The sequence below is a fragment of the Pristiophorus japonicus genome, chromosome 3 (genome assembly GCF_044704955.1).
Source record: "Pristiophorus japonicus isolate sPriJap1 chromosome 3, sPriJap1.hap1, whole genome shotgun sequence".
NCBI classification, from domain to species: Eukaryota; Metazoa; Chordata; class Chondrichthyes; family Pristiophoridae; genus Pristiophorus; species Pristiophorus japonicus.
Window position 1 is genome coordinate 109,717,430 of NC_091979.1, and position 25,456 is coordinate 109,742,885.

At 44.9% G+C, this 25,456-nt stretch overlaps 1 protein-coding gene across 1 annotated transcript in view; it reads right to left on the bottom strand.

Moving 5' to 3' along the window:
• Positions 1-25,456, bottom strand: part of myo3b (myosin IIIB) — an 839,677-nt gene that overhangs the window by 160,973 nt on the left and 653,248 nt on the right. Inside the window, exon 29 of the mRNA XM_070874695.1 lies at positions 12,433-12,550. Coding sequence (XP_070730796.1) covers positions 12,433-12,550 — 118 coding nt within the window. The remainder of the gene's footprint in view (positions 1-12,432; positions 12,551-25,456) is intronic.

Here is a 25,456-nt window from a genome sequence, read left to right on the forward strand (position 1 = left end):
CCTTTGCACCTCCCGGGGGCGATAACAGGGCGCAAATGGGCTTGCAACCAAGTGTGGCGAATTCAACGACGCCTGCAAACTTACCTTCCGGTTTTGCACGAGCACTAAGACTTACCGCCTCGGTCCCTAGCGTCCCGGTGATCATGATGCCAGCTCCCCGTTACCGTCCCAGATCAGAAATGCCCTTCCGACCCCTGGCTAAGTGCCTGCCATTAAGGAAGAAGAGGCGGTATGCAATTGGATGGACACTGGAGGAGCAGTATTTAAAGGCGTCAACATCCGATTTATTTTTAGTCGGCAAAGAATGCTGCCTTGTCAGTTTGACAAAGGCAAACAGGCATTTTGAGCGATTTCAATGCTTTTCACTTTCAGGAGTATTCTGCCTCAGAAAAATTATTTACTTTCATTTAGGTGAGATTTTAAAGAGCAATAGTTCCATACATTAATGGGGGCTGTATGGCACTGGACCTCGCCCTCCAGCGTCAACGTTGGAGGCAGAAAGAGAGATTGCAAAATGTGGCCAGAGGTAGGAGGGCTAACAAGGCTCTCGATAGGAGGCCTTACCCTCCCGGAGTATTCTGGCAGCAGTACTCCCACATCAATTTCACTGATGAACAGTGTTTTATAAGGCTCCACTTCACCAAGGACATGGTTGCAGCGCTCTGCCACCTCCTGCAACCAGACCTCCAGCCTCAGACCAGGATGAGCACGGCTCTCTCAGTGGCAGTCAAGGTTACCATTGCACTTAATTTCTACACCAGTGGATCCTTCCAATGTGCAACAGGAGACATATCTAACATATTGCAGATCACCGTCCATTGCAGCATCCGCGAGGTCACATATGCTCTCTACAGAAGGAGAAGGGAGTACATTTCCTTCCCATCACCAGAGAGAAGCAGCATGAGCATGCATGTGGCTTTGCCAGGATAGCAGCTTCCCCATGGTGCAAGGCGCCATTCACTGCACCCACGTCGCTTTGCGGGCACCGCATAACAATCCTGGGGTATTCTGTCACTGCAAAGACTACCACTCACTGAATGTGCAGTTGGTCTGTGACCACACCCACCAAGTCCTCACCATCAATGCCCACTATCCTGGCAGCAGCCACGATATCTTCATCCTGCCCCAGCTCTGTTCCAGCCACCACATCAAGCTCGCAGCAGGCTGCTCAGAGACAAGGGATATCTGCTTTTCACCTGGCTCATGACTCCCCTCCTGCCAGCTGTGCTGCCACCAGGAACATCACTGAGCAGACCTTCAGAGTGCTCAAGCAACGGTTGCACTGCCTTGACTGCTCGGGAGGAGCCCTCCAGTACTCAGCTGATCGAGTGTCCCTTTTCGTTGTCGTCTGCTGCATGCTGCACAACTTGGCCATCATGAGGGCGCAGCCATTGCCACCAAGCATAGCTCCACCACCTCCGGAGGAGGAAGAGGGAGATGAGGAGGATGAGGAGGAGGAGGAGGAGGAACAGGAGCACGAACAGCAGTGATGGAGGAGGCAGCCAATCAATCGGCCTTGTGGAAGGGCGGTCCATGACCGCCTCATCAGACTTCGGTTCCAATGAATTCGAGGCCACTTCCCAGTTGCTTAGCATTTCCCCATCATTCCATCAATTTCTCAATGCATACCACACCCCAAAGCTGAAATGAGACACAGCATCAAATCTGCAACATTTCAATAAAACATTTATCTAAATTTAGTTACCACATATATACAACAACAATATTAACGAATAACCCCTGTGCAAAATCTTACTTCCCCTCTTTACAGTGCCTTTTCTTAATCTACTGCTTCTATGTAGTGTCTCCCCAATGGCTGCAACAGGGCTGGTGGAAAGCTGCTCATGTGTCAGTGCCAGAGACTACAGATGATTTAGAAGAACGCCCTTGACCAGCTCTGGGTCTGGAAGGCCCGACTGTACACTGCGCCACCTCAGGATGGGCGTCAACAATCTGAGCTGGCTGGATGACAGGCAGCGACAAGTGCAATGGCGGAGTGGCAGTGGTAGGATCAGGAATGCTGTCATCCTGAGAGAGGACAGCAGGTTCCTGCTCCACTGACCCACTGCCACTTCCCCGGGGCAGCACCTCAGCATCCTCACCAATCTGCCGCAGGACAGATTGGTGGCCTGCTGCGACACCGTGAGATCCCCAGTGGACTGTTGTGGATCCAGCGACGATGGCAGCAGTCAGAGCTTACGTGGCATCCAGCTGAGACTGTATGAGAGCAGTCTGAGACTCGATGCTAGCAACCATTGACTGCATTACAGCACAAAGATGTTGCGTGGCTTCCTCCTGTGCTGCAATGGAAGCTGCCACATCGCCCACGATATATGTCACGAGGTCTGGATCCGCACGGTCTCTTTGGGAGTCCACCATTCTCTGCAGAGGGGCTCCATAGCGTGTGCAGAGCTCTGTGCAATGTTGGAGGTGGACTCCTCCATGCTCCTTACCATTGGCGAGAGGCTCTTGGGCACCCTTGCCATTGCACCTATCATGTCGGAGTGCATGGCCATCACCCTTCTTGTGAACGCCTTCACATTGAGGTCCTCATCTGAGTCTTGTGCAGCAGAACTCATGCGCGAACTCGCCCTCCAGGGAGCTGGCTCCCAAGCTACCCCCCGAGCTACCCTTTCCCCCTGGCCTGCTGCAGCCAGCTCGTCCCGGTGAATCACCCAGCGCAGACCCCTCCACTAAACTTCCCTCTAAAGATCACGTCGTGCCAGTGTCTCATATGGTGTCTGTGGGTGAGAAGTGCAGTGAGACGGTGCTTTGCTCCTCCTCTTCACCTTCCTCACTCTCAGTGTGAGGCTCAGGGACAGGCTGCTCATCTGGTTGCTGATTATCTGAAAGCATAAATTCACAGGACTTGAGTTAAGGAGAGGGCAGGGAGGCTGGAATAGAGCAAGAAATGCAGACATTATCAGGTGATCAAAGTGAGAAAGGTTTGTGATGTGAGGGGGAAGTGGGATGAGAGGAGAGGGGATGAAGATACCGTTGTTGCCCCCAACGTGGTCAATGTCGCCAACAGCCACGGTGCCCACCACTTGCTGCCCAATGAGTCACAGCACTTACTCTTCAAGATCTGTAAGCTGCTGGAGCTGCACATCACCCCACCTGTTTTCTGCTGTTCCCTCCTATTGTGTGACATCTTGGCCTGCAAAAAAAAGGAATGCGTGAGAGTCACAGTCCAGCTATGTGTTTGGACGATATGTGTGCCAAAGTTGAATACCTGTAATTGTAGGTTAGACGTGAAATGTGGATGAGAGTTTGAGTACGTGCAGATGCTTGGTTGGTGAGTAGTGGTTTGTGCATGTGGACAGACTGAGGTTCAGATGCTAGTATGTAGGACCCGTTGAAGCATGTACTCACCCTGACCATCCAAGAGAATTTCTTCTAGCACTGTGTCAGGCTCCGGACGACCACACTACTGGCCGAGACCTCCTGAGCCACTTCCCTCCACATTGCCCTGAAGATTGGGGCAATAGCCTCCTTGCAGTGGCCGGGAACAGCACAGCCCTCCTTCGTTCAACTCCCGCGACCAATGCCTCCAATGCCTGCTCGGTGAAACGACAAGCTCTCTCCCTGGGAGTGCGATCAGCCAATACAATTAGGTAATTCAGTTGGTTGTAGGTCGCCTTCACAACCAGCAATACTGATAATGAGGATCTGCACAATGATGGAACCTCCCCTTGAAGAGCTGGGGAAGTAGCCAGTGTGAAGGATCATTCCTGATTGCACTGCACCTGAAATTCATTACCGTGCTGCTGGTAGCGCTCCTGTAGTGCCCTACTCAGGTCATTAGTGTTTGATTTAGTGCTCCAGTTCTTTCCTGGAGTGCTAACAGCCAATTTCGGGGAAGCTCAGAAACATTAACGCCTGGTGCTAATTTTTAAAGATTTCCATTTCATAACATTCCATTTTGATCTACTGTCTTGTGTGCTGATCACTCTTTCCACCTCACCTCAGCTAGCTTAAACTTCGAGCTTGAAATTCGGTTGGGCCCCAAAGAGTAGGTGTTAAGGGCAGTTTGATGGAGTGGATGGATATGGTTAGCAGTGGCCTCGGGGTTCTGTTCTGGAACTGTTTCTTTTCACTGCACATCAATGATTTGGATATAGGGCTAAATGGAGCTGGGTCTAAATTTGCAGATAATACTAAAATAGGAGGCATAGCAAATAATTTTGATCACCAAAGAAAGTTACAAGGAGGTATTGATAAGATGTTGGAATGGGCAATAAAGTGGGAGATGGAATTCAATGTCAGTAAGTGTGATGTGGTACATTTTTATTTAAAAAAAGTAATAATTATACTTTTACTGGTTGAAAGCTGGGGGATGTGGAAGAGCAAAGGGATTTGGAGGTTCGGGTTCACACCCCAAGTTGATAAGGCCAGAATGTAGTAAGCAAGGAGGTCTTCCTGTGCTGAATGGTATATACTTCAATGCAAGGAGTATAGCGAATAAGGCAGATGAGCTAAGAGCACAGGTAGACACTTGGGAGTATGACATTATAGCCATTACAGAAACATGGCTGAAAGAGGGGCAGGTTTGGCAGATCAATATTCCTGGCTACAGGATTTTTAGACAAGATAGAGAGGGGTTATAAAGGGGGGGGTGTGGTTGCGGTACTGATTAAAGAAACTATTACAATGGTGAGGAGGGATGATATGTTAGAGAGATCATCAAATGAGGCCATATGAGTCGAACTTAAAAATAAAAAAGGGGTGATCACACTGCTGGGCATGTAATATAGACCCCCAAATAGTGGGAGGGAGATAGAGGAGCAAATATTTAGGCAAATTGCTGTGAAGTCCAAAACTAATGGGTTATAATAGTAGGGGATTTTAACTATCCAAATATTGATTGGGACAAATTTAGTGTGAAGAGTATAGAGGGTGCAGAATTTTTGAAATGCATTCAAGAGAACTTTTTTAGTCAATATGTAGCCCAACACGAAATGGGGTGGTCTTGGATTTAGTTTTGGGGAATGAAGTTGGGCAGGTTGAAGGGGTATTAGTGGGAGAGCATTTGGGTGCCAGTGACCATAATTCAGTCAGATTCAAGTTGGTTATGGATAAGGACAAGAATAGGCCGAGAATAAAAGTTCCGAAATGGGGAAAAGCTAATTTTGCCAAGTTAAGGAGTGATTTGGCCATAGTGGACTGGAAACAGCTACTTGTGGGTAAATCAGTGTCGGAACAGTGGGAGGTATTCAAGGAGGAGATCCAAAAGGCTCAGACCAAACATGTGCCCTTAAAGAAAAAGGCTGGGAAAAATAATTCTCGAGCCCCCTGGATGTCTAGGGACTTACAGGAGAGGATTAAGAAAAAAAGGGATGCTTATGTCATATACCAATGGCTAAATACTTTAGAATCTTTCGAGGAATATAGAAAGTTAAGAGGCAAAGTTAAAAAGGATGTTAGGAATGCTAAGAGAGAGCACGAGAAATTCTTGGCCAGTAAAATTAAGGAAAACCCTAAGATGTTCTATCAATATATATTAAGAGTAAGAGGATAACTAAGGAAAGGGTAGGGCCCTATTAGAGAACATGAGGGTAATCATTGTGTGGAGGCGAAAGATGTTGGTAGGGTTCTTAACAAATACTTTGCATCTGTTTTCACAAAGGAAAGGGGTAATTCAGATACTGCTATCGAGGAGAAGTGTGATATTCTGGATGAAATAAATATAGTGAGAGAGGAAGTATTAAGGGGTTTAGCAACTTTGAAAGTCCCCAGGCCCGGATGAAATGCATCCCAGGTTGTTGAGTGAAGTAAAAGAGGAAATAGCAGAGGCCTTGACCATCATTTTCCAGTCCTCTTTCGATCTGGGCATGGTGCCGGAGGATTGGAGGACTGCTAATGTAGTACCCTTGTTTAAGAAGGGAGAAAGGGATAGACCGAGTAATTACAGGCCTGTCAGCCTAACCTCAGTGGTGGGAAAATTATTGGAAAAAATCCTGAAAGACAGGATAAATCTGCATTTGGAAGGCAGGGATTAATTAGGGACAGTCAGCACAGATTTGTTAAGGGAAGATCGTGTTTGACTAACCTGATTGAATTTTTTGAGGAGGTAACCAAGAGGGTCGATGAAGGTAGTGCATATGATGTAGTATATATGGACTTTAGCAAGGCTTTTGATAAGGTCCCACATGGTAGACTGGTCATGAAGGTTAAAGCCCATGGGATCCAGGGCAAAGTGGCAAGTTGGATCGAAAATTGGCTTGGGGGTAGGAAGCAAAGGGTAATGATTGATGGATGGTTTTGTGACTGGAAGGATGTTTCCAGTGGGGTTCTGCAGGGCTCAGTACTGGGTCCCTTGCTTTTTGTGGTATATATCAACGAGTTAGATTTGAATATAGGGAGTATGATAAAGAAGTTTGCAGACGGCACTAAAATTGGCTGTGTGGTTGATAATAAAGAGGAAAGCCATGGGCTGCAGGAGGATATCAATCTACGGGTCAGGTGGGCAGAGCAGTGTCAAATGGAATTTAATTCAGAGAAGTGTGAGGTGATGCACTTTGGGAGAGCTAATAAGGAAAGGGTATACACATTAAGCGGTAGGCCACTTAATAGTGTAGATGAACAAAGGGACCTTGGAGTGCTTGTCCACAGAACCCTGAAAGTAGCAGGCCAGGTGGATAAGGTGGTTAAGAAGGCATACAGAATGCTTGCCTATATTGGCCGAGGCATAGAATATAAGAGCAGGGAGGTTATGCTTAAATTGTATAATACTTTGGTTAGGCCACAGCTGGAGTACTGCGTGCAGTTTTGGTCACCGTATTATAAGAAGGACAGATTGCACTAGAGAGGGTGCAGAGGAGATTTACTAGGATGCTGTCTGGAATGGAGAATCTTAGTTATGAGGACAGATTGGATAGGTTGGGTTTGTACTCATTGGATCAGAGGAGGTTGAGAGGAGACCTCATTGCGGTGTACAAAATATTGAGAGGCCTGGACATAGTGGATAGTAAGGGTCTATTTCCATTGGTGGAGGGGTCAATTACGAGTGGGCATAGTTTTAAGGTGGTTGGTGGAAGGTTTAGAGGGGATTTGAGGGGGGGCTTCTTTATGCAGAGGATTGTGGGGATCTGGAACTCGCTGCCTGAAAGAGTGGTGGATGAAGAAACCCTCACCACTTTTAAGAGATGGTTGGATGGGCACTTAAAGTGCAGTAACCTGCAGGGTTATGGACCTAGAGCTGGTAATTGTGATTAGACTGGATGACCTTTTGTTAAACGGCGCAGATACTGCAGGGAATAGAATACGGCCAGGGTGATCTCCTGGACGGGTCGGAGAGGAATTTCCCCAGGTTTTTATCTGGTTTTTGCCTTTACCAGGAGATCACATGGCTCTGATTGGGGTGGAGTGTAGAATATTTCAGTATAAGGGGTGTCGCTGTTGTGTGAGGTGGACTGGTTGGGCTGGGTGCTCTTTGCCTTTCCGTCATTGTTCATAGGTTTATATGTAACCTTTAGGGCTGCTGACCAAGGGTCTTGCGGCTCTTTGTCAGCCGGTGCAGACACGATGGGCCAAAATGGCCTCCTTCTGCGCTGTAAACTTCTATGTTTCTACGTTTCTATCATAAAAGTTAATAGAATACTGGATTTCATGGAAAGAGGTATAGAATGTAAAAGTTGAGATGTAATGGTGAATCTATATAAAACCTTAGTAAGACCACAGTTGGTGTACTGTATTTAGCTCAGGGCTCCATAGTATAAGAAGGATGTTCAAGCAATAAAGAGGGTACAGTGCAAATTTACTGGTATAAGAAATAAAAGTTGGGCCTGTTTTTGTTATAACAGAGGAAATTAAGGGGTGATTTGATCGAGATGCTTAAAATTATGAAGAGATGGGATAGAGAGGTGATCTAATTGAAATATATAAAATTCTTAAGGAGCTTGACAGGATTAATGTTGAGAAAATGTTTCCTCGGCTGGGAAATCTGGAACATGGGGTCACAGTTTTAGAATAATGGGGTCATTTAGGACTGAATTGGGGAGAAATTTTTTCACTCAAGGGTTGAGAATCTTTGAAATTCTCTACCCCAGAGAGCTGTGGAAGCTCAGTCGTGAGTATATTCAAGACAGAAGTCGATAAATCTTTGGGAATTAAGGGATATGGGGATAATGTGGGAAGTTGGAGTTGAGGTAGAAGATCAACTATGATCTGGTTGAATGATGGAGCAGCTCAAAGGGCCAAATAGCCTACTGCAGCTCCTATTTCTTATGTTCCTTTCGTAAAAAGTACACACTGTTCACATTATGTGAGGGGTCCAGAATAAGGGGACATCGATGTAAGATTAAATTTAGGAGAATTAGGACAGAAGGCAAGAGAAACCTTGTTACATAGAGGGTTGTTGGGCAGTGGAATACACCACCATTAGAAACATAGAAACATAGAAAATAGATGCAGGAGTAGGCCATTCGGCCCTTCGAGCCTGCACCGCCATTCAATGAGTTCATGGCTGAACATGCAACTTCAGTACCCCATTCCTGCTTTCTCGCCATACCCCTTGATCCCCCTAGTAGTAAGGACTACATCTAACTCCTTTTTGAATATATTTAGTGAATTGGCCTCAACAACTTTCTGTGCTAGAGAATTCCACAGGTTCACCACTCTCTGGGTGAAGAAGTTTCTCCTCATCTCGGTCCTAAATGGCTTACCCCTTATCCTTAGACTGTGACCCCTGGTTCTGGACTTCCCCAACATTGGGAACATTCTTCCTGCATCTAACCTGTCTAAACCCGTCAGAATTTTAAATGTTTCTATGAGATCCCCTCTCATTCTTCTGAACTCCAGTGAATACAAACCCAGTTGATCCAGTCTTTCTTGATATGTCAGTCCCGCCATCCCGGGAATCAGTCTGGTGAACCTTCGCTGCACTCCCTCAATAGCAAGAATGTCCTTCCTCAAGTTAGGAGACCAAAACTGTACACAATACTCCAGGTGTGGCCTCACCAAGGCCCTGTACAACTGTAGCAACACCTCCCTGCCCCTGCACTCAAATCCCCTCACTATGAAGGCCAACATGCCATTTGCTTTCTTAACCGCCTGCTGTACCTACATGCCAACCTTCAATGACTGATGTACCATGACACCCAGGTCTCGTTGCACATCCCCTTTTCCTAATCTGTCACCATTCAGATAATAGTCTGTCTCTCTGTTTTTACCACCAAAGTGGATAACCTCACATTTATCCACATTATACTTCATCTGCCATGCATTTGCCCACTCACCTAACCCATCCAAGTCACTCTGCAGCCTCATAGCATCCTCCTCGCAGCTCACATTGCCACCCAACTTAGTGTCATCCGCAAATTTGGAGATACTACATTTAATCCCCTCGTCTAAATCATTAATGCACAATGTAAACAGCTGGGGCCCCAGCACAGAACCTTGCGATACCCCACTAGTCACTGCCTGCCATTCTGAAAAGTACCCATTTACTCCTACTCTTTGCTTCCTGTCTGACAACCAGTTCTCAATCCATGTCAGCACACTACCCCCAATCCCATGTGCTTTAACTTTGCACATTAATCTCTTGTGTGGGACCTTGTCGAAAGCCTTCTGAAAGTTCAAATATACCATTTCAACTGGTTCTCCCTTGTCCACTCTACTGGAAACATCCTCAGAAAATTTCAGAAGATTTGTCAAGCATGATTTCCCTTTCACAAATCCATGCTGACTTGGACCTATCATGTCACCTCTTTCCAAATGTGCTGCTATGACATCCTTAATAATTGATTCCATCATTTTACCCACTACTGATGTCAGGCTGACCGGTCTATAATTCCCTGTTTTCTCTCTCCCTCCTTTATAAAACGTGGGGTTATATTGGCTACCCTCCACTCGATAGGAACTGATCCAGAGTCTATGGAATGTTGGAAAATGACTGTCAATGCATCCACTATTTTCAAGGCCACCTCCTTAAGTACTCTGGGATGCAGTCCATCAGGCCGTGGGGATTTATCGGCCTTCAATCCCATCAATTTCCCCAACACAATTTCCGGACTAATAAGGATTTCCCTCAGTTCCTCCTTCTTACTAGACCCTCTAACCCCTTTTATATCCGGAAGGTTGTTTGTGTCCTCCTTAGTGAATACCGAACCAAAGTACTTGTTCAATTGGTCTGCCATTTCTTTATTCCCCATTATGACTTCTCCTGACTCTGACTGCAGGGGACCTATGTTTGTCTTTACTAACCTTTTTCTCTTTACATATCTATAGAAACTTTTACAGTTCGTCTTAATGTTCCCTGCAAGCTTCCTCTCGTACTCTATTTTCCCTGCCCTAATCAAACCCTTTGCCCTCCTCTGCTGAGTTCTAAATTTTTCCCAATCTCCAGGTTCACTGCTATTTCTGGCCAATTTGTATGCCACTTCCTTGGCTTTAATACTATCCCTGATTTCCCTTGATAGCCACGGTTGAGCCACCTTCCCTTTTTTATTTTTACGCCAGAATGTACAATTGTTGTAGTTCATCCATGCGGTCTCTAAATGTCTGCCATTGCCCATCCACAGTCATCCCCTTAAATATCATTCGCCAATCTATCCTAGCCAATTCACGCCTCATACCTTCAAAGTTACCCTTCTTTAAGTTCTGGACCATGGTCTCTGAATTAACTGTTTCATTCTCCATCGTAATGTAGAATTCCACCAATTCCACCATATTATGGTCACTCTTCCCCAAGGGGTCTTGCACAATGAGATTGCTAATTAATCCTCTCTTATTACACAACACCCAGTCTAAGATGGCCTCCCCCCCGGATATTAATCATTAAAGCAGGAATCATGTCAACAATTTAGAATAGGTTAAAAGAAAAGAGGAATAAAGTTAAGTGGTGACAGGGCAGGCACATGGGATTTGGACTATTACTCATGTGGAGGATAAACACCAAAATGGATTAGTTAGGCCAAACGGCCTGTTTCCAAGTTTTAATTTTGATGTAATTCGATGTAATTTAGGAGATTTGTCACTCAGCATGTCCAACCATTCCAGAGCAGTAAAAAGACTTGCATTTATGTCGCTTCTTTCACGACCTCAGGATGTCCCAAAGTGCTTTACAGCCAATGAAGTACTTTTGAAGTGTAGTCATGGTTGTAATGTAGGAAAATGCAATCAACAAAACCATCTCTCTTGACCCCAAGATCATTTTGTTCTGTCAAACTGACCAGTTTATCGCAAGTCATGGATGTGTCACAATTTCCTTCAACTAAATATCATGAAGATCAGAGCTATTGTTTGCAGACCACCTTCCCACATTATCCCCATATCCCTTAATTCCCAAAGATTTATAAACTCTACTCTCTTGCCATTGACTCCATCTTTGGGCACTAGCTCATATTGAACTAGGATAAGCATTCTGTTTGACCCAGAGCTGAACTGCAAACCTCACATGCTGTTCACCAATAAGGCCTCTTATTTCCACATCAGCAAAATTGTCCAGCTCTGTCCCAACCTTGGCCTCTGCTCCGTTGACACCTTATCTATGTTTTGTCACCTCCAGACTTGACTAATCCAATGCTCTCCTTCCCATCCTCCATCTTCCTAAACTCAACTTGTACAAAACGTTGCTGCCTGTCCTATCTCATGTTTGACCATCATCACAGTCCTCACTAACCTACATTAGCTTTCTGTCCTCCAACACATTAAATTTAAAATCTTCATCCTCTTCCTCAAAATACTTCACTGCTTTGATCACCTTATCTATGCAACCTCCTACACCTTACACCCTCTCTTATACACTTTGCCTTTGACTCTGACCTTTTGTATATTCCCCCTCCCTTTCCTCCACCTTTGGAGGCAGAGTCTTACCCTCTGGGATTACCTTCCAAAAGATGTCCACCTCTCAACATATTGAAAACCCGTCTTTGTGATCAAATTTCTAGTCACCCTTCTTAATCTCTCCCGCTATAGTCACCATCCATTCCCCTATTTATTTTAAGCTCCTTGAAACCTTTTTTTAATGTTAAAGATGTTAGATAAATGCAAGTTGTATAATGCTGATTTCTGAACTTAGACTGCTGAACAATGAGGAAAGACAACCTTACCCGAGATTTACTCCCTTGAGAAGAGGAGTATATGGCGCCATCTCTTACCATTTCTGATATATAACAATAAATTATTCACTTTGTGGTATGCTATTCAACATACTTTATGGATAGGTTTAATTTTTGGTTCATAAGGAAATGCAAGATTGTTTATGGAAGCTCACCTTTGCATTAAGCTCAAGTAAAAAGTATTGCAAAAAAGCCTGGATTGTCATATCTGCGAAAAATTGAGTTACTTCTGGCTAAAACAATTTGACCATCACTACCTAGTATTTTCAGGGGATACGCTTTGCATGAAACAAGACATTATCCTGAAAGTAGTACATAAAACAAAGCAACATTATGGTTTGTGTCATGTTAATGTCACTAACAAATAACTCACTTTTTTTCACAATCATTGCTGGATCTATAGTCTGTGCTCTGGAATTCTTGTCCTATTGCTGAAGTATTACTTTCTTTCATTTTTTTATATCGTTTGCAAGCTAGATATCCCCTGACACCTGTAAAAGATCATATGATAAAAAATAAAATAATTAAAGCTCATATTCTAGGAGCATATAATTAGGAGGACAACGCGATCATTGATTGCAGTATATAGTGCACAATTTCAATTCACATACACAAAATAGTGTTGCAGTATACTAGTTAATCACTTAAAATAAAGATTTCCTGTGGTTACTTGCAATAAATGGGTGTATCCAGGATGTAACTGATTTTAAGTATGGGCAGAGATTGTTAACGCTCAATTCACCAACAGTGTCTGCCAGACAGAAAAGGGTACTAAGCCAGTCCTGTCAGGATGTCCAAATGGATATTTGGGCCCTCCTGCCTGCACACGCACCCCAAAATCTGCAGAAAGACATAGTAAACCTCACTTTGGCAGGCATTGTTGGTGGAGTCTCCTCTTCCCTATGATGGCTATGCCAGCAGACCTCCTGGTGGTATCACAATGAGACTTAAACACCTGTCTAACCCTTATGCAGGAAGGTCCTTCAGAAGTCTCCCAAGCACAATGTATCATATTTTACATGGTTTTGCATGGAAAAAGGCATGCCAGGGTAATTAGGGTTGCCTTTTTGGCCACATCTGAAAAAAATGCCACCAACCATTTCAAGAGGACAAGGCAAGCCCATCTGGGAATGACTGTGATAACTTGCCTTTTTAGAGACTAGATCAGCAGAGAGGCAAATGCCAAGCTTTGTCATCTGCTGCAAGGACACCAGCGGCTACCATGCAACACAGAATTTTCACACGTGCAGGGAAAATAATAGTCGGCAGTTCTAACCTAAGGGATGTTACTGTAGAATACCACAGTAATTATATATAGGATTATCATCAATGCATTCAAAAATAATTTATGTATTATGTTACTATACAGACCAGCCAGAACAATTCGTTCCACAATGTCATCTCCCATTCTATTTGTTGCAGCGGTAAACTGGAAGTAGCAATAAAAGACTTTGCTGTCTAACCAGCCACAGCAAACCCTGACATGAGCATGAACAACCCCGCAGTAGTTTCATAAATGTTTATAATACATGTAGAAAAATTGTTTGATAATGTTATATTAAAGTAGACATGAAACAAGAAATGAGATTGGTGCAAACTGTGAGAACTGCCAGATCAAGTTGCTCTTTATAGAGAAGATTTCAATGTTGAAAAGGAATATTAATGACCAAGGTTTTGCACTTCAATTTTCTCATTTTTTAAAGCTGCAGTGACAAGGGGCTCAATTTTACCCAAGCCCGTTTTCTGGCGTATTGCCAGAGTTTTTCTAGGCCAGAAATATCTTGCCAAAATTTCCCCGATGTATAATTCAAATTTGGCACCGGTGAGTGGAGCCTGCTGTCTGCACCGAAAAAACGATGCCGCACCTTCTGCGCATGCGTGACAAAAAAAATTTACTTTTTTGATGTTATTTCAATGGACGCGCATGCGCAGTACAGTTCCGGGTTGGCAATTGGCCATTTTTAAAGAGCTAGTTGTGTATGTGAGTAGGAGTGCTGTGTGAGAGCATTGGAAAAATCGGATCTGCAGCAATACAAGATGCAACACGGTGCAGGGATGGAGACGGATGAAGCTCCCATTGTTTTACTGACTTTGGAGGAGGTGCAGGTGCTGCCCATTGAGGAGCCAGCCCCTTTCGTGACTCGTAGTTGAGTGTTGGTGGGACATTCCATGGTTTCCTACCGTCGGAGGCTGCGGGTCCCAGTGGTGGGGTGCAGCGAGGCACACCCAAGGCCCCACCTTCCAAGGCTGCGGGCCCCAGTGGTGGGGTGCAGCGAGGCACACCCAAGGCCCCACCTTCCAAGGCTGCGGGCCCCAGTGGTGGGGTGCAGCGAGGCACACCCAAGGCCCCACCTTCCAAGGCTGCGGGCCCCAGTGGTGGGGTGCAGCGAGGCACACCCAGGGCCCCATCTTCCAAGGCTGCGGGCCCCAGTGGTGGGGTGCAGCGAGGCACACCCAGGGCCCCACCTTCCAAGGCTGCGGGCCCCAGTGGTGGGGTGCAGCAAGGCACACCCAGGGTGAGGAGGGGAAGGAAAGCTCCACAGCACTCTCCTGAGATGCAGGATGTAACAGATGTGGGTCAGATGATGGCAATGAGTGCGGAGAGCATTGACCTTACGCGATCACTCCTGGACACCATCAGTGGGGTGGGTAATGAGGTAGCGGGACTGTCGGGAGAAGTAACAGCAATCTTACGAGAAATGGGAACGATGTCCGGGACCGTGAGTTAGAGAATATGTCAGTGACCATGAGGGAGGGAATGTTACAGGTAGTGCAAACACCATCACTGACCATGAGGGAGGGTATGTTACAGGTAGTGCAAACACCATCACTGACCATGAGGGAGGGAATGTCACAGGTAGCTGATATGCTGTCAGTGAACATCAGGGAGGGAATGTCACATGTAGTGCAAACACCATCACTGACCATCAGGGAGGGAATGTTGCAGGTCGTTGAGACACTACTAGGACGCATGAGGGATGGCATGTTGGAGTTAGCTGCTGCAGTAAGGGAACATGCCCAGATCCCGCGCCCATTGACAGAATCAACTGCCACTCCAATCCCCACACCAGCCTCTGAAGAGCCCCAAACCGGTACCTTCCATATTGCCGCCTGCCACCACCACACCTCCCCTCCCCCCACCACCCCTGCCACCTTCAACAGGTGCGCAATACGCGTGATCGTAGAAAGAATAAGTTTGGTACCCGCATGTGGGCAGGGGTGTTGCAGTCACCAAGAGCAAGCGTGGCGGGTGGACTTAAAATAAGATGGAGGAGAGATGGGTGCAGCCTTTCTTTGCTGCTGTTGTTCTTATTGTTCTTATTGTTGTTACTGTTGTAACTGTTGTTCTCAAATTAAAAGATTTTTGTAAGTTATGTAAATTTACACGTTTAAAAGTTTGTAAGTGATCTTAAAGTTTGTACAAAAATAATTTTTATTAAAGTTCACTTAAGTACAAAGAACTGTTTGTTAATCCTTTGAATAAAATATATTTTACATGAAATCTGAATCTTTTTCATTATTTATTCCATTATTAACACAACTTTTGAAGTAAACAAGAATCATTTCCATCATTTGTTCCATTAACACAGCACAACATTACGGAACAGCTCCAAACAGTAAACATGGTCCTTGTGGAATAGTTGTCGCTGAGCATTCAGGCAGCAAAGTGTTCACGGATGAGCTGCTGGCGCAAGGCTCAAGCAATCATTAAAGGGCCACGATGGTCCACCCTCCTCTGCCGTCGTGCTTCGGGTTCAGGTACTTGCATGGCTTCCTCGTCCTCATCCTACTGCTCGTCATCTGCATCTTCCTCATCATTATCATCAGCCACTCACACCGCAGCTGGGTCTTGTCCGACTAGCTGCTGCTGTCTCATGATAGCTAAGTTACGCATCATGCAGCATACAACAATGAACTGAAGGACAATCTCAGGGGAGTATTGCAAGTAGCCTCCGGAATAGTCCAGGTATCGGAAATGCTGTTTCAAGATGCCAATGGTCCTCTCCATGATGCTGCGCGTCGCAATGTGCAACGTGTTGTATTCACGGTCAGCTTCCGTCCGGGTTACGTGTGGGGGCATCATAAGCCAGGTGCCGAGGCCATAACCTTTGTCTCTCAGTAGCCAGCTATGCCCTTCTGGCTGCTGCTGCTGAAACATGGCAGATATAATGCTCTCGCGTAGGATGAACGCATCATGGGTGATCCCAGGGTATCTTGCATCGATAGACATGATGCGATGCATGTCATCACACACGAGCTGTACATTAATGGAGTGGAAGCCTTTTTTGTTCCTGTACATCTCGGAATCCTCCAAAGGTGCTCGCAAGGCGATGTGTGTACAATCAATGCAGCCCTGTACCTTTGGGAAGCCAGCAATCCTGGAGAAGCCCACAGCCCTGTCACACATTTATTGGGCAGTCATGGGGAACTTAATGTAGTCATTCCTCCATGCATATACTGCAGCTATCACCTGCCGAATGCAGACATGTGTTGCATGTTGAGAGATGGCATACACATTCCCAGTTGTAGCTTGAAATGATCCGGAGGCAGAGAATGCAAGTGCAGCTGTAATCTACTTTGAGTACTGTTGAGGGGGATGACTCATCAGGAGAGGGCAGCAGCAGCCAAGTTCATGGCACCGTGGCTGGCTCTGTTGCACAGGAGAGCAGGAAAAAGAGTGGGGGAGCAATAGTGATAGGGGATTCAATTGTAAGGGGAATAGATAGGCGTTTCTGCGGCCGCAACCGAGACTCCAGGATGGTATGTTGCCTCCCTGGTGCAAGGGTCAAGGATATCTCGGAGCGGGTGCAGGACATTCTAAAAAGGGAGGGAGAACAGCCAGTTGTCGTGGTGCACGTTGGTACCAACGACATAGGTAAAAAAAAGGGATGAGGTCCTACGAAATGAATTTAAGGAGCTAGGAGCTAAATTAAAAAGTAGGACCTCAAAAGTAGTAATCTCGGGATTGCTACCAGTGCCACGTGCTAGTCAGAGTAGGAATCGCAGGATAGCTCAGATGAATATGTGGCTTGAGCAATGGTGCAGCAGGGAGGGATTCAAATTCCTGGGGCATTGGAACCGGTTCTGGGAGAGGTGGGACCAGTACAATCCGGACGGTCTGCACCTGGGCAGAATCGGAACCAATGTCCTCGGGGGATTGTTTGCTAGTGCTGTTGGGGAGGAGTTAAACTAATATGGCAGGGGGATGGGAACCAATGCAGGGAGATAGAGGGAAACAAAAAGGAGGCAAAAGCAAAAGACAGAAAGGAGATGAGGAAAAGTGGAGGGCAGAGAAACCCAAGGCAAAGAACAAAAAGGGCCATTGTACAGCAAAATTCTAAAAGGACAGAGGGTGTTAAAAAAACAAGCCTAAAGGCTTTGTGTCTTAATGCAAGGAGTATCCGCAATAAGGTGGATGAATTAACTGTGCAAATAGATGTTAACAAATATGATGTGATTGGGATTACGGAGACGTGGCTCCAGGATGATCAGGGCTGGGAACTCAACATCCAGGAGTATTCAACATTCAGGAAGGATAGAATAAAAAGAAAAGGAGGTGGGGTAGCATTGCTGGTTAAGGAGGAGATTAAGGCAATAGTTAGGAAGGACATTAGCTTGGATGATGTGGAATCTATATGGGTAGAGCTACAGAACACCAAAGGGCAAAAAACGTTAGTGGGAGTTGTGTACAGACCTCCAAACAGTAGTAGTGATGTTCGGGAGGGCATCAAACAGGAAATTAGGGGTGCATGCAATAAAGGTGCAGCAGTTATAATGGGTGACTTTAATATGCACATAGATTGGGTTAACCAAACTGGAAGCAATACGGTGGAGGAGGATTTCCTGGAGTGCATAAGGGATGGTTTTTTAGACCAATATGTCGAGGAACCAACTAGGGGGGAGGCCATCTTAGACTGGGTGTTATGTAATGAGAGAGGATTAATTAGCAATCTCGTTGTGCGAGGCCCCTTGGGGAAGAGTGACCATAATATGGTGGAATTCTGCATTAGGATGGAGAATGAAACAGTTAATTCAGAGACCATGGTCCAGAACTTAAAGAAGGCTAACTTTGAAGGTATGAGGCGTGAATTGGCTGGGATGGATTGGCGAATGATACTTAAGGGGTTGACTGTGGATGGGCAATGGCAGACATTTAGAGACCGCATGGATGAACTACAACAATTGTACATTCCTGTCTGGCATAAAAATAAAAAAGGGAAGGTGGCTCAACCGTGGCTATCAAGGGAAATCAGGGATAGTATTAAAGCCAAGGAAGTGGCATACAAATTGGCCAGAAATAGCAGTGAACCTGGGGACTGGGAGAAATTTAGAACTCAGCAGAGGAGGACAAAGGGTTTGATTAGGGCAGGGAAAATGGAGTATGAGAAGAAGCTTGCAGGGAACATTAAGACGGATTACAAAACTTTCTATAGATATGTAAAGAGAAAAAGGTTAGTAAAGACAAACGTAGGTCCCCTGCAGTCAGAATCAGGGGAAGTCATAACGGGGAACAAAGAAATGGCGGACCAATTGAACAAGTACTTTGGTTCGGTATTCACGAAGGAGGACACAAACAACCTTCCGGTTATAAAAGGGGTCGGGGGGTCTCGTAAGGAGGAGGAACTGAGGGAAATCCTTATTAGCCGGGAAATTGTGTTGGGGAAATTGATGGGATTGAAGGCCGATAAATCCCCAGGGCCTGATGGACTGCATCCCAGAGTACTTAAGGAGGTGGCCTTGGAAATAGCGGATGCATTGACAGTCATTTTCCAACATTCCATTGTCTCTGGATCAGTTCCCATCGAGTGAAGGGTAGCCAATGTAACCCCACTTTTTAAAAAAGGAGGGAGAGAGAAAGCAGGGAATTATAGACCGGTCAGCCTGACCTCAGTAGTGGGTAAAATGATGGAATCAATTATTAAGGATGTCATAGCAGCGAATTTGGAAAAAGGTGACATGATAGGTCCAAGTCAGCATGGATTTGTGAAAGGGAAATCATGCTTGACAAATCTTCTGGAATTTTTTGAGGATGTTTCCAGTAGAGTGGACAAGAGAGAACCAGTTGATGTGGTATATTTGGGCTTTCAGAAGGCGTTCGACAAGGTCCCACACAAGAGATTGATGTGCAAAGTTAGAGCACATGGGATTGGGGATAGTGTGCTGACATGGATTGAGAACTGGTTGTCAGACAGGAAGCAAAGAGTAGGAGTAAATGGGTACTTTTCAGAATGGCAGGCAGTGACTAGTGGGGTACCGCAAGGTTCTGTGCTGGGGCCCCAGCTGTTTACACTGTACATTAATGATTTAGATGAGGGGATTAAATGTAGTATCTCCAAATTTGCGGATGACACTAAGTTGGGTGACAGTGTGAGCTGCGAGGAGGATGCTGTGAGGCTGCAGAGCGACTTGGATAGGTTAGGTGAGTGGGCAAATGCATGGCAGATGAAGTATAATGTGGATAAATGTGAGGTTATCCACTTTGGTGGTAAAAACAGAGAGACAGACTATTATCTGAATGGTGACAGATTAGGAAAAGGGGAGGTGCAAAGAGACCTGGGTGTCGTGGTACATCAGTCATTGAAGGTTGGCATGCAGGTGCAGCAGGCGGTTAAGAAAGCAAATGGCATGTTGGCCTTCATAGCAAGGGGATTTGAGTGCAGGGGCAGGGAGGTGTTGCTACAGTTGTACAGGGCATTGGTGAGGCCACACCTGGAGTATTGTGTACAGTTTTGGTCTCCTAACCTGAGGAAGGACATTCTTGCTATTGAGGGAGTGCAGCGAAGGTTCACCAGACTGATTCCCGGGATGGCGGGACTGACCTATCAAGAAAGACTGGATCAACTGGGCTTGTATTCACTGGAGTTCAGAAGAATGAGAGGGGATCTCATAGAAACATTTAAAATTCTGACGGGGTTAGACAGGTTAGATGCAGGAAGAATGTTCCCAATGTTGGGGAAGTCCAGAACCAGAGGTCACAGTCTAAGGATAAGGGGTAAGCCATTTAGGACCGAGATGCGGAGGAACTTCTTCACCCAGAGAGTGGTGAACCTGTGGAATTCTCTACCACAGAAAGTTGTTGAGGCCAATTCACTAAATATATTCAAAAAGGAGTTAGATGAGGTCCTTACTACTAGGGGGATCAAGGGGTATGGCGAGAAAGCAGGAATGGGGTACTGAAGTTGAATGTTCAGCCATGAACTCATTGAATGGCGGTGCAGGCTAGAAGGGCCGAATGGCCTACTCCTGTACCTATTTTCTATGTTTCTATGTTTCTATCTTCACGTCAGCTGACAAACCAGTCTTCCTGATGCTTCTAGGTTGCAGGTCTGCTTTGACCAACTCACAGATCTCAGTTACAACTTCTTTGCGGTAACGCAGCCTTCTGACACAGTCTGCATCACTCAGGTACAGGTACGAACGCCTGTCTCGATATACCTGAGGTGGATAAGGCCCAGCACCCTACGGGCTTTGATGTTCCTCATGCGATGACATCTCCTATGTAGCACCATGATGCAGAAGGCTCGCACAAGGTATGGCATTGTCAGTATTGTCCCCATAGTTAAATTTTACCTTTGCAAGATGCTCAAAATGGCAGAAGACAAGCAGGACAGGTTATTTTTTCTCTTTTGCCAAGGTCTGTATGGATGGACCACACCAGATCTTATGACTTCTCCTTCCCCCCCTCCCCCACCCCACATCTAATTGCAGTCTTGTGACATCTCCCTTTCTCCCCTCTATCCCCAAACTCATTGCAGTCTTGTGCCTAGTGCAGCAGCCTTCCAATCGCCACTGCCCTCCCTGGGCTCAGTGCAGAAGCCTTTCAATCGGCACCTCATTCCACGGGCTCTGTGCAGAAGCCTTCCGATCGGCATGTCCGCCCCCACCCTCCGGGCTTGTTTTCCAGTCGAGCCCTGAGCCCGTGTCCGGGCGTGGACCAATTCTGACGGCCAACGCTACAACCCCCCTCCAGCCCTGCTTGAAGACTTTCTGTGGTGGCATGTAAGTAAAAAAAAAATGAAAACTTCAGAAATCCAAGGAACTTCCATGTACTCCGTTGAAAAGTAAAAAAAGTTGAACGTTATTGTGGATATTTCAAGTGTTAGAGACTCCCTCCAAAAACTTCAATGAGAAACAATGGCGTATTTCAGTGCTGATTTTTCAATGTGCGCTGTTTTCTGTTAACTCACCAGAAGGTTTTTCGGGAGTGGCCAGATACACCGATTTAGGATAAAAAATTTTTGGGCAAACTGCGAAAAATGCTAAAAACTGGCACAGACATCAGGGCCCCCTATGACGTCAAAAAAACCTAACCTAGAAAAATAATAATTAAACCAATTACGCCAGTGCAGATTCTAGGGGGAAACTTTGAATTAAATAATTACGCTCGAAAAAAATGGCGCAAATGACCCAGGAAAATTGAGCCCATGGTATGGAAACAAGCAACATAAAGCAAGATGCTGATATGTTGATTTTCACACAGAATCCATAATATTTTTTGCCTATACTTTGAAGCTTTAGAATTCTCTACTCCAGAAGGTTGTGGATGCGCAGTCGTTGAGTATAGTCATGAGATAGGTAGATTTTTGGACTCTCGGGGAATCAAGGGATATGGGGATTGGGTGGGAAAGTGGAGTTGAGGTTGAAGAGCAGCCATGATCTTATTGAATGGCAGAGGGACCGTATGGTCTACTCTTGCTTCTATTTCTTTTGTTTTCATGTTCACTAGTTTTTAATCAAATGTGACCTAGAAATTCCACGGCATTTTTGATATCATTTTAGTGTGTAATAAATTTTTTTGGCAGCCATTAATACTGGTTTCCTGCCTCAAAATCGATCTCCCCAAATTATCTTGCACTTTGTGGCCCTTCCCACGATCTGCCCATCGAGTCCCGAGTGAGCTCATTTACATCTATTATAAGTCTTCTGCTTTTACTTATGCAATGCACTAGGGGCAAGTTAGAATGAGAATTAAAAAGCGCAGCTGTTGCCAGAATCAGCCGAGAAAATCGGAAGTGAGGAGCTTGTGAGCCTGAAAAGTGTGGAGAGTTCCAAGAGCAATTTTTGCAGCTGGGAATTACGTTTTGAGATAGTTTTTTGGCATTCTGTCTGCACAGACCTGGACTTGATTCAGACTGCTTCTGGAATTGTGAGACCATCAAGAAAGCTCGAGTCCCACCAGTCGCCCGCTCCCCCCCACCCCCACCAACTAACCTTAGCACAGTAAGAGCTTCTCAGGATCATGTATGGCATTTTCTATGGACCATTGTATGCCATTATCATAGAGGAGGAGGTTCAGGAGCAGAATAGTATGGAACAAATGAGAGTTAGACTGCATTTAAGGAATAAAGACTCCACCAGATATTACTTCTCCTCATAGAATACACAGGTAACGCATGTTGCATGCGGACTTGTTGAGGAGCTGTGTTTCAGCCGAATGAGCGTCCCTAAAGAGGTAATAGGGGAGATCTGGTATAAACTGCATGAAAACCTGCAGATATGCTCACCTGCCTACACTGCTCTCTCTACGGCTATGAAGGTCAAGACCACAACCAATATTTGTGTACAGGATCATTTCTGGCTGCCATTGGGGATTCATGTTATATCAGCCAGGGAGCAGTATGGGTATGCATGTCAGGTTTTTTCACCTTTCCCATCACAGCAAGGTAGCAGAAAGGGCCATTTAATTTTGGGGTTACTGGTTTTCCCAAGACCAGGGTGCAATTGGTGGCATCCACATTGCTTTGTGAGCTCCTAGAGAAATTCCCTTCAAATTGCTCAACAGGAAGGCATCCATTCCCTGGATGCACAGATTATGTGTGACAACATGCAAAGGATCCCACATATCAACATGAGTTATGCTGCAAGTTGCCACAACGTACTGATACTTCCAAAATTCAGTTCTCCTTCACGTCTTCAGAGAAGAAAATCATGTCACTGGATGGCTTATGAGTGACAAAACTTACCTCCTATTCCCATGGATAATGACCCCACAAGAGTGGTCTGAATAACAGAAGAGAAGTGCTACAGTGAGGTACATGTCTCTACAAGAGTTGTTACTGAGCGTGCCATTTCAGTCATAAAAGTGTTACTCATAAATAGAATCTGAGGACATGTATTGATAGGTCATTGGCTGCTTAGGTTCTACAAAAGGGTCATGGGACTTCAATGACCCTCCTCTCACAGCAACTTGCTTCTGGTAGGAACCACTGTTAACTGCATCTCTGGAACTTGTTCCTAGGCAGCTTAGTTCTATCTCCTATGTTCCATTGGCATAGTGCTCTGAGGGGGACGGCCAGAGGACTGGCACATGCTGCTGTCCTGAGACAGCGGTATCAGGCAGGAGAACTCTAGCCTTTGTCATTCCACTGGGCTCTGGATTTATGTCCCGAGGAAAAATGGTCTAATGGGAGCTATCAGACCCTGAAAGCCCTCTGAGACAGCAACGTGCACCATGGTTGTCATGGTCTGGAAGCCGATGTCTCTACTGCCACTAGAGATGCTTTTGTGGAGGTCAAGGCACTGGTCCCTGGCTGCTTCTTAAGAGAGGTCTGCTACATTTTGCAATAAAGCAGTGACGCAATCTATTTATGTCTGCAAAGAAGTAACCATTTCCTTGATGTTGGCACAAGTGAGAGCACAGACTCAGTGAAATCGTGGCATCTCTTCTACCTCTGTCTTCTTTGCCTGCCTCTGCCAAGTTTTTCTCTGTCTTTGAAAAGTGGCACAAAAATAGACGTGAAACATCCAGTCAAACTAGCTAAGAGCCATCTCTTTGAGTCAAGCACTGTTCTTCACTTACTTGCTGCTCCCCAGTCTGCCGCTACGAACTTGAACCAGAACTGACTATTAAAAGGAGACACTCTAATTTCCATCCACTCCAGCATATCGCTTCCGTTTTACTTAAGTTTTACGCAAATCACGACTCCAATGGAGATGCACATAAGCTGACCCACAAAAATCTGATGTAAATATATCTCCAGGCCATCAGTAGGTGCAACTCATTTTCTATTTAGGTAAAAACAGTACAACTTTGGAGCCAAAGACATCCATTTCAAATAGAACCAATCTAAAAAGAGCTTTATTGCCATTTTAAACAGCAACAGTTTAAAAATAAAACATTTTAATGCAGTATCGGTATAGAATTCAAATCATTTAAATGTAATTCTTGTTAGTGTTCTGTTGGAGGACAGATGAAAATAAATATGAGATTGTTGAACATTTGGGGTTGAAACTTTTAAAGATAAATGCAGTTGCATTCCTTTTCTTTCATTGCTTTGTTACCTCTTTTTCCATGTAATCACTGTGACAGTTTTTATTCTAGTCAGGGAGCAGCCTTCCAGTGGAATTATCAATGCATAATTACATAATTATCTTACAGTTTTTAGTGAGGAAATGATAAAATGGTAATCCAGAGAGCTGAAATAAGCAGTGTTCTCTGACTAGAGGAATAGGAAGCACTGAGAATTATTTACAATAAAAAATGGCGAGAAATGTAATGAAATAAAACAAATGCATTATTTTACATCTATTTACTATGACTGATTATTTGTAGATGTGAATGCCCAGTACAAAGCCACGTTTAAATGGTGTGACTTTTTTAATAAAGCTCTAATTGCAGTTAGGAATAAAAGCTACCAGCCCCACTCTACTGTGAAAGTAAGAGATTCAATAAATCTAGAAGCAGCACCAGATTTGCATCTCCTGTCATTTTCTGTGGTCACAAAGAACTCAGCACATGTGTGGACTGGTAATTTAATATTGTCCAGGGTATGAACTAATTCAGAACAGCAGTAAGAATGAACATAAGGAGATTGCATTCAGTTAGAATGAAGCTAATCCATATTCCTGAATGTTGATCTTGTACAGAACTGTAATGTAAGGGCAGTTTTATATTTGTTTAATCCTCCTTGTAAAAGTGCAAATTATTAAATATGCAAAAACTAGTATCCTTGTAAATAGAATATTGTTATCTTTTTATCTGCTTTTGATGAATCAATGGATAGGGAATAGGATAGGCCAACTGAGACCTTTGGGCCATCAGCTCCAGTACTTGAAAGAAATGTGTTTATTTTTAAAATGCTAATGTAGTCTACCTCAAAGCAATAGCTGCAACAAATGAACAAAATAAACAAGTCAGGAGTTTTCCATGAGGAGCTACTTTTCCCTATTCTCTCCACCTGTGAGCATCTGCTGTCAGGATCACTGAGCAACATCATTTATGCAAAATTAATAAAGTTACATACAAATCAAAGTAGGCAGGGTAAAGAGATCAAGAATTATTCAGTTTAATCTTTTATTCCACACTGTTTGGACTTATGATAAGGTCATTTACAAAAGGTATTTTAGTGCCTTTGAAATGTTTGTTCTTGTAGACAGAGTCTGCCTGGAGGAGGGCC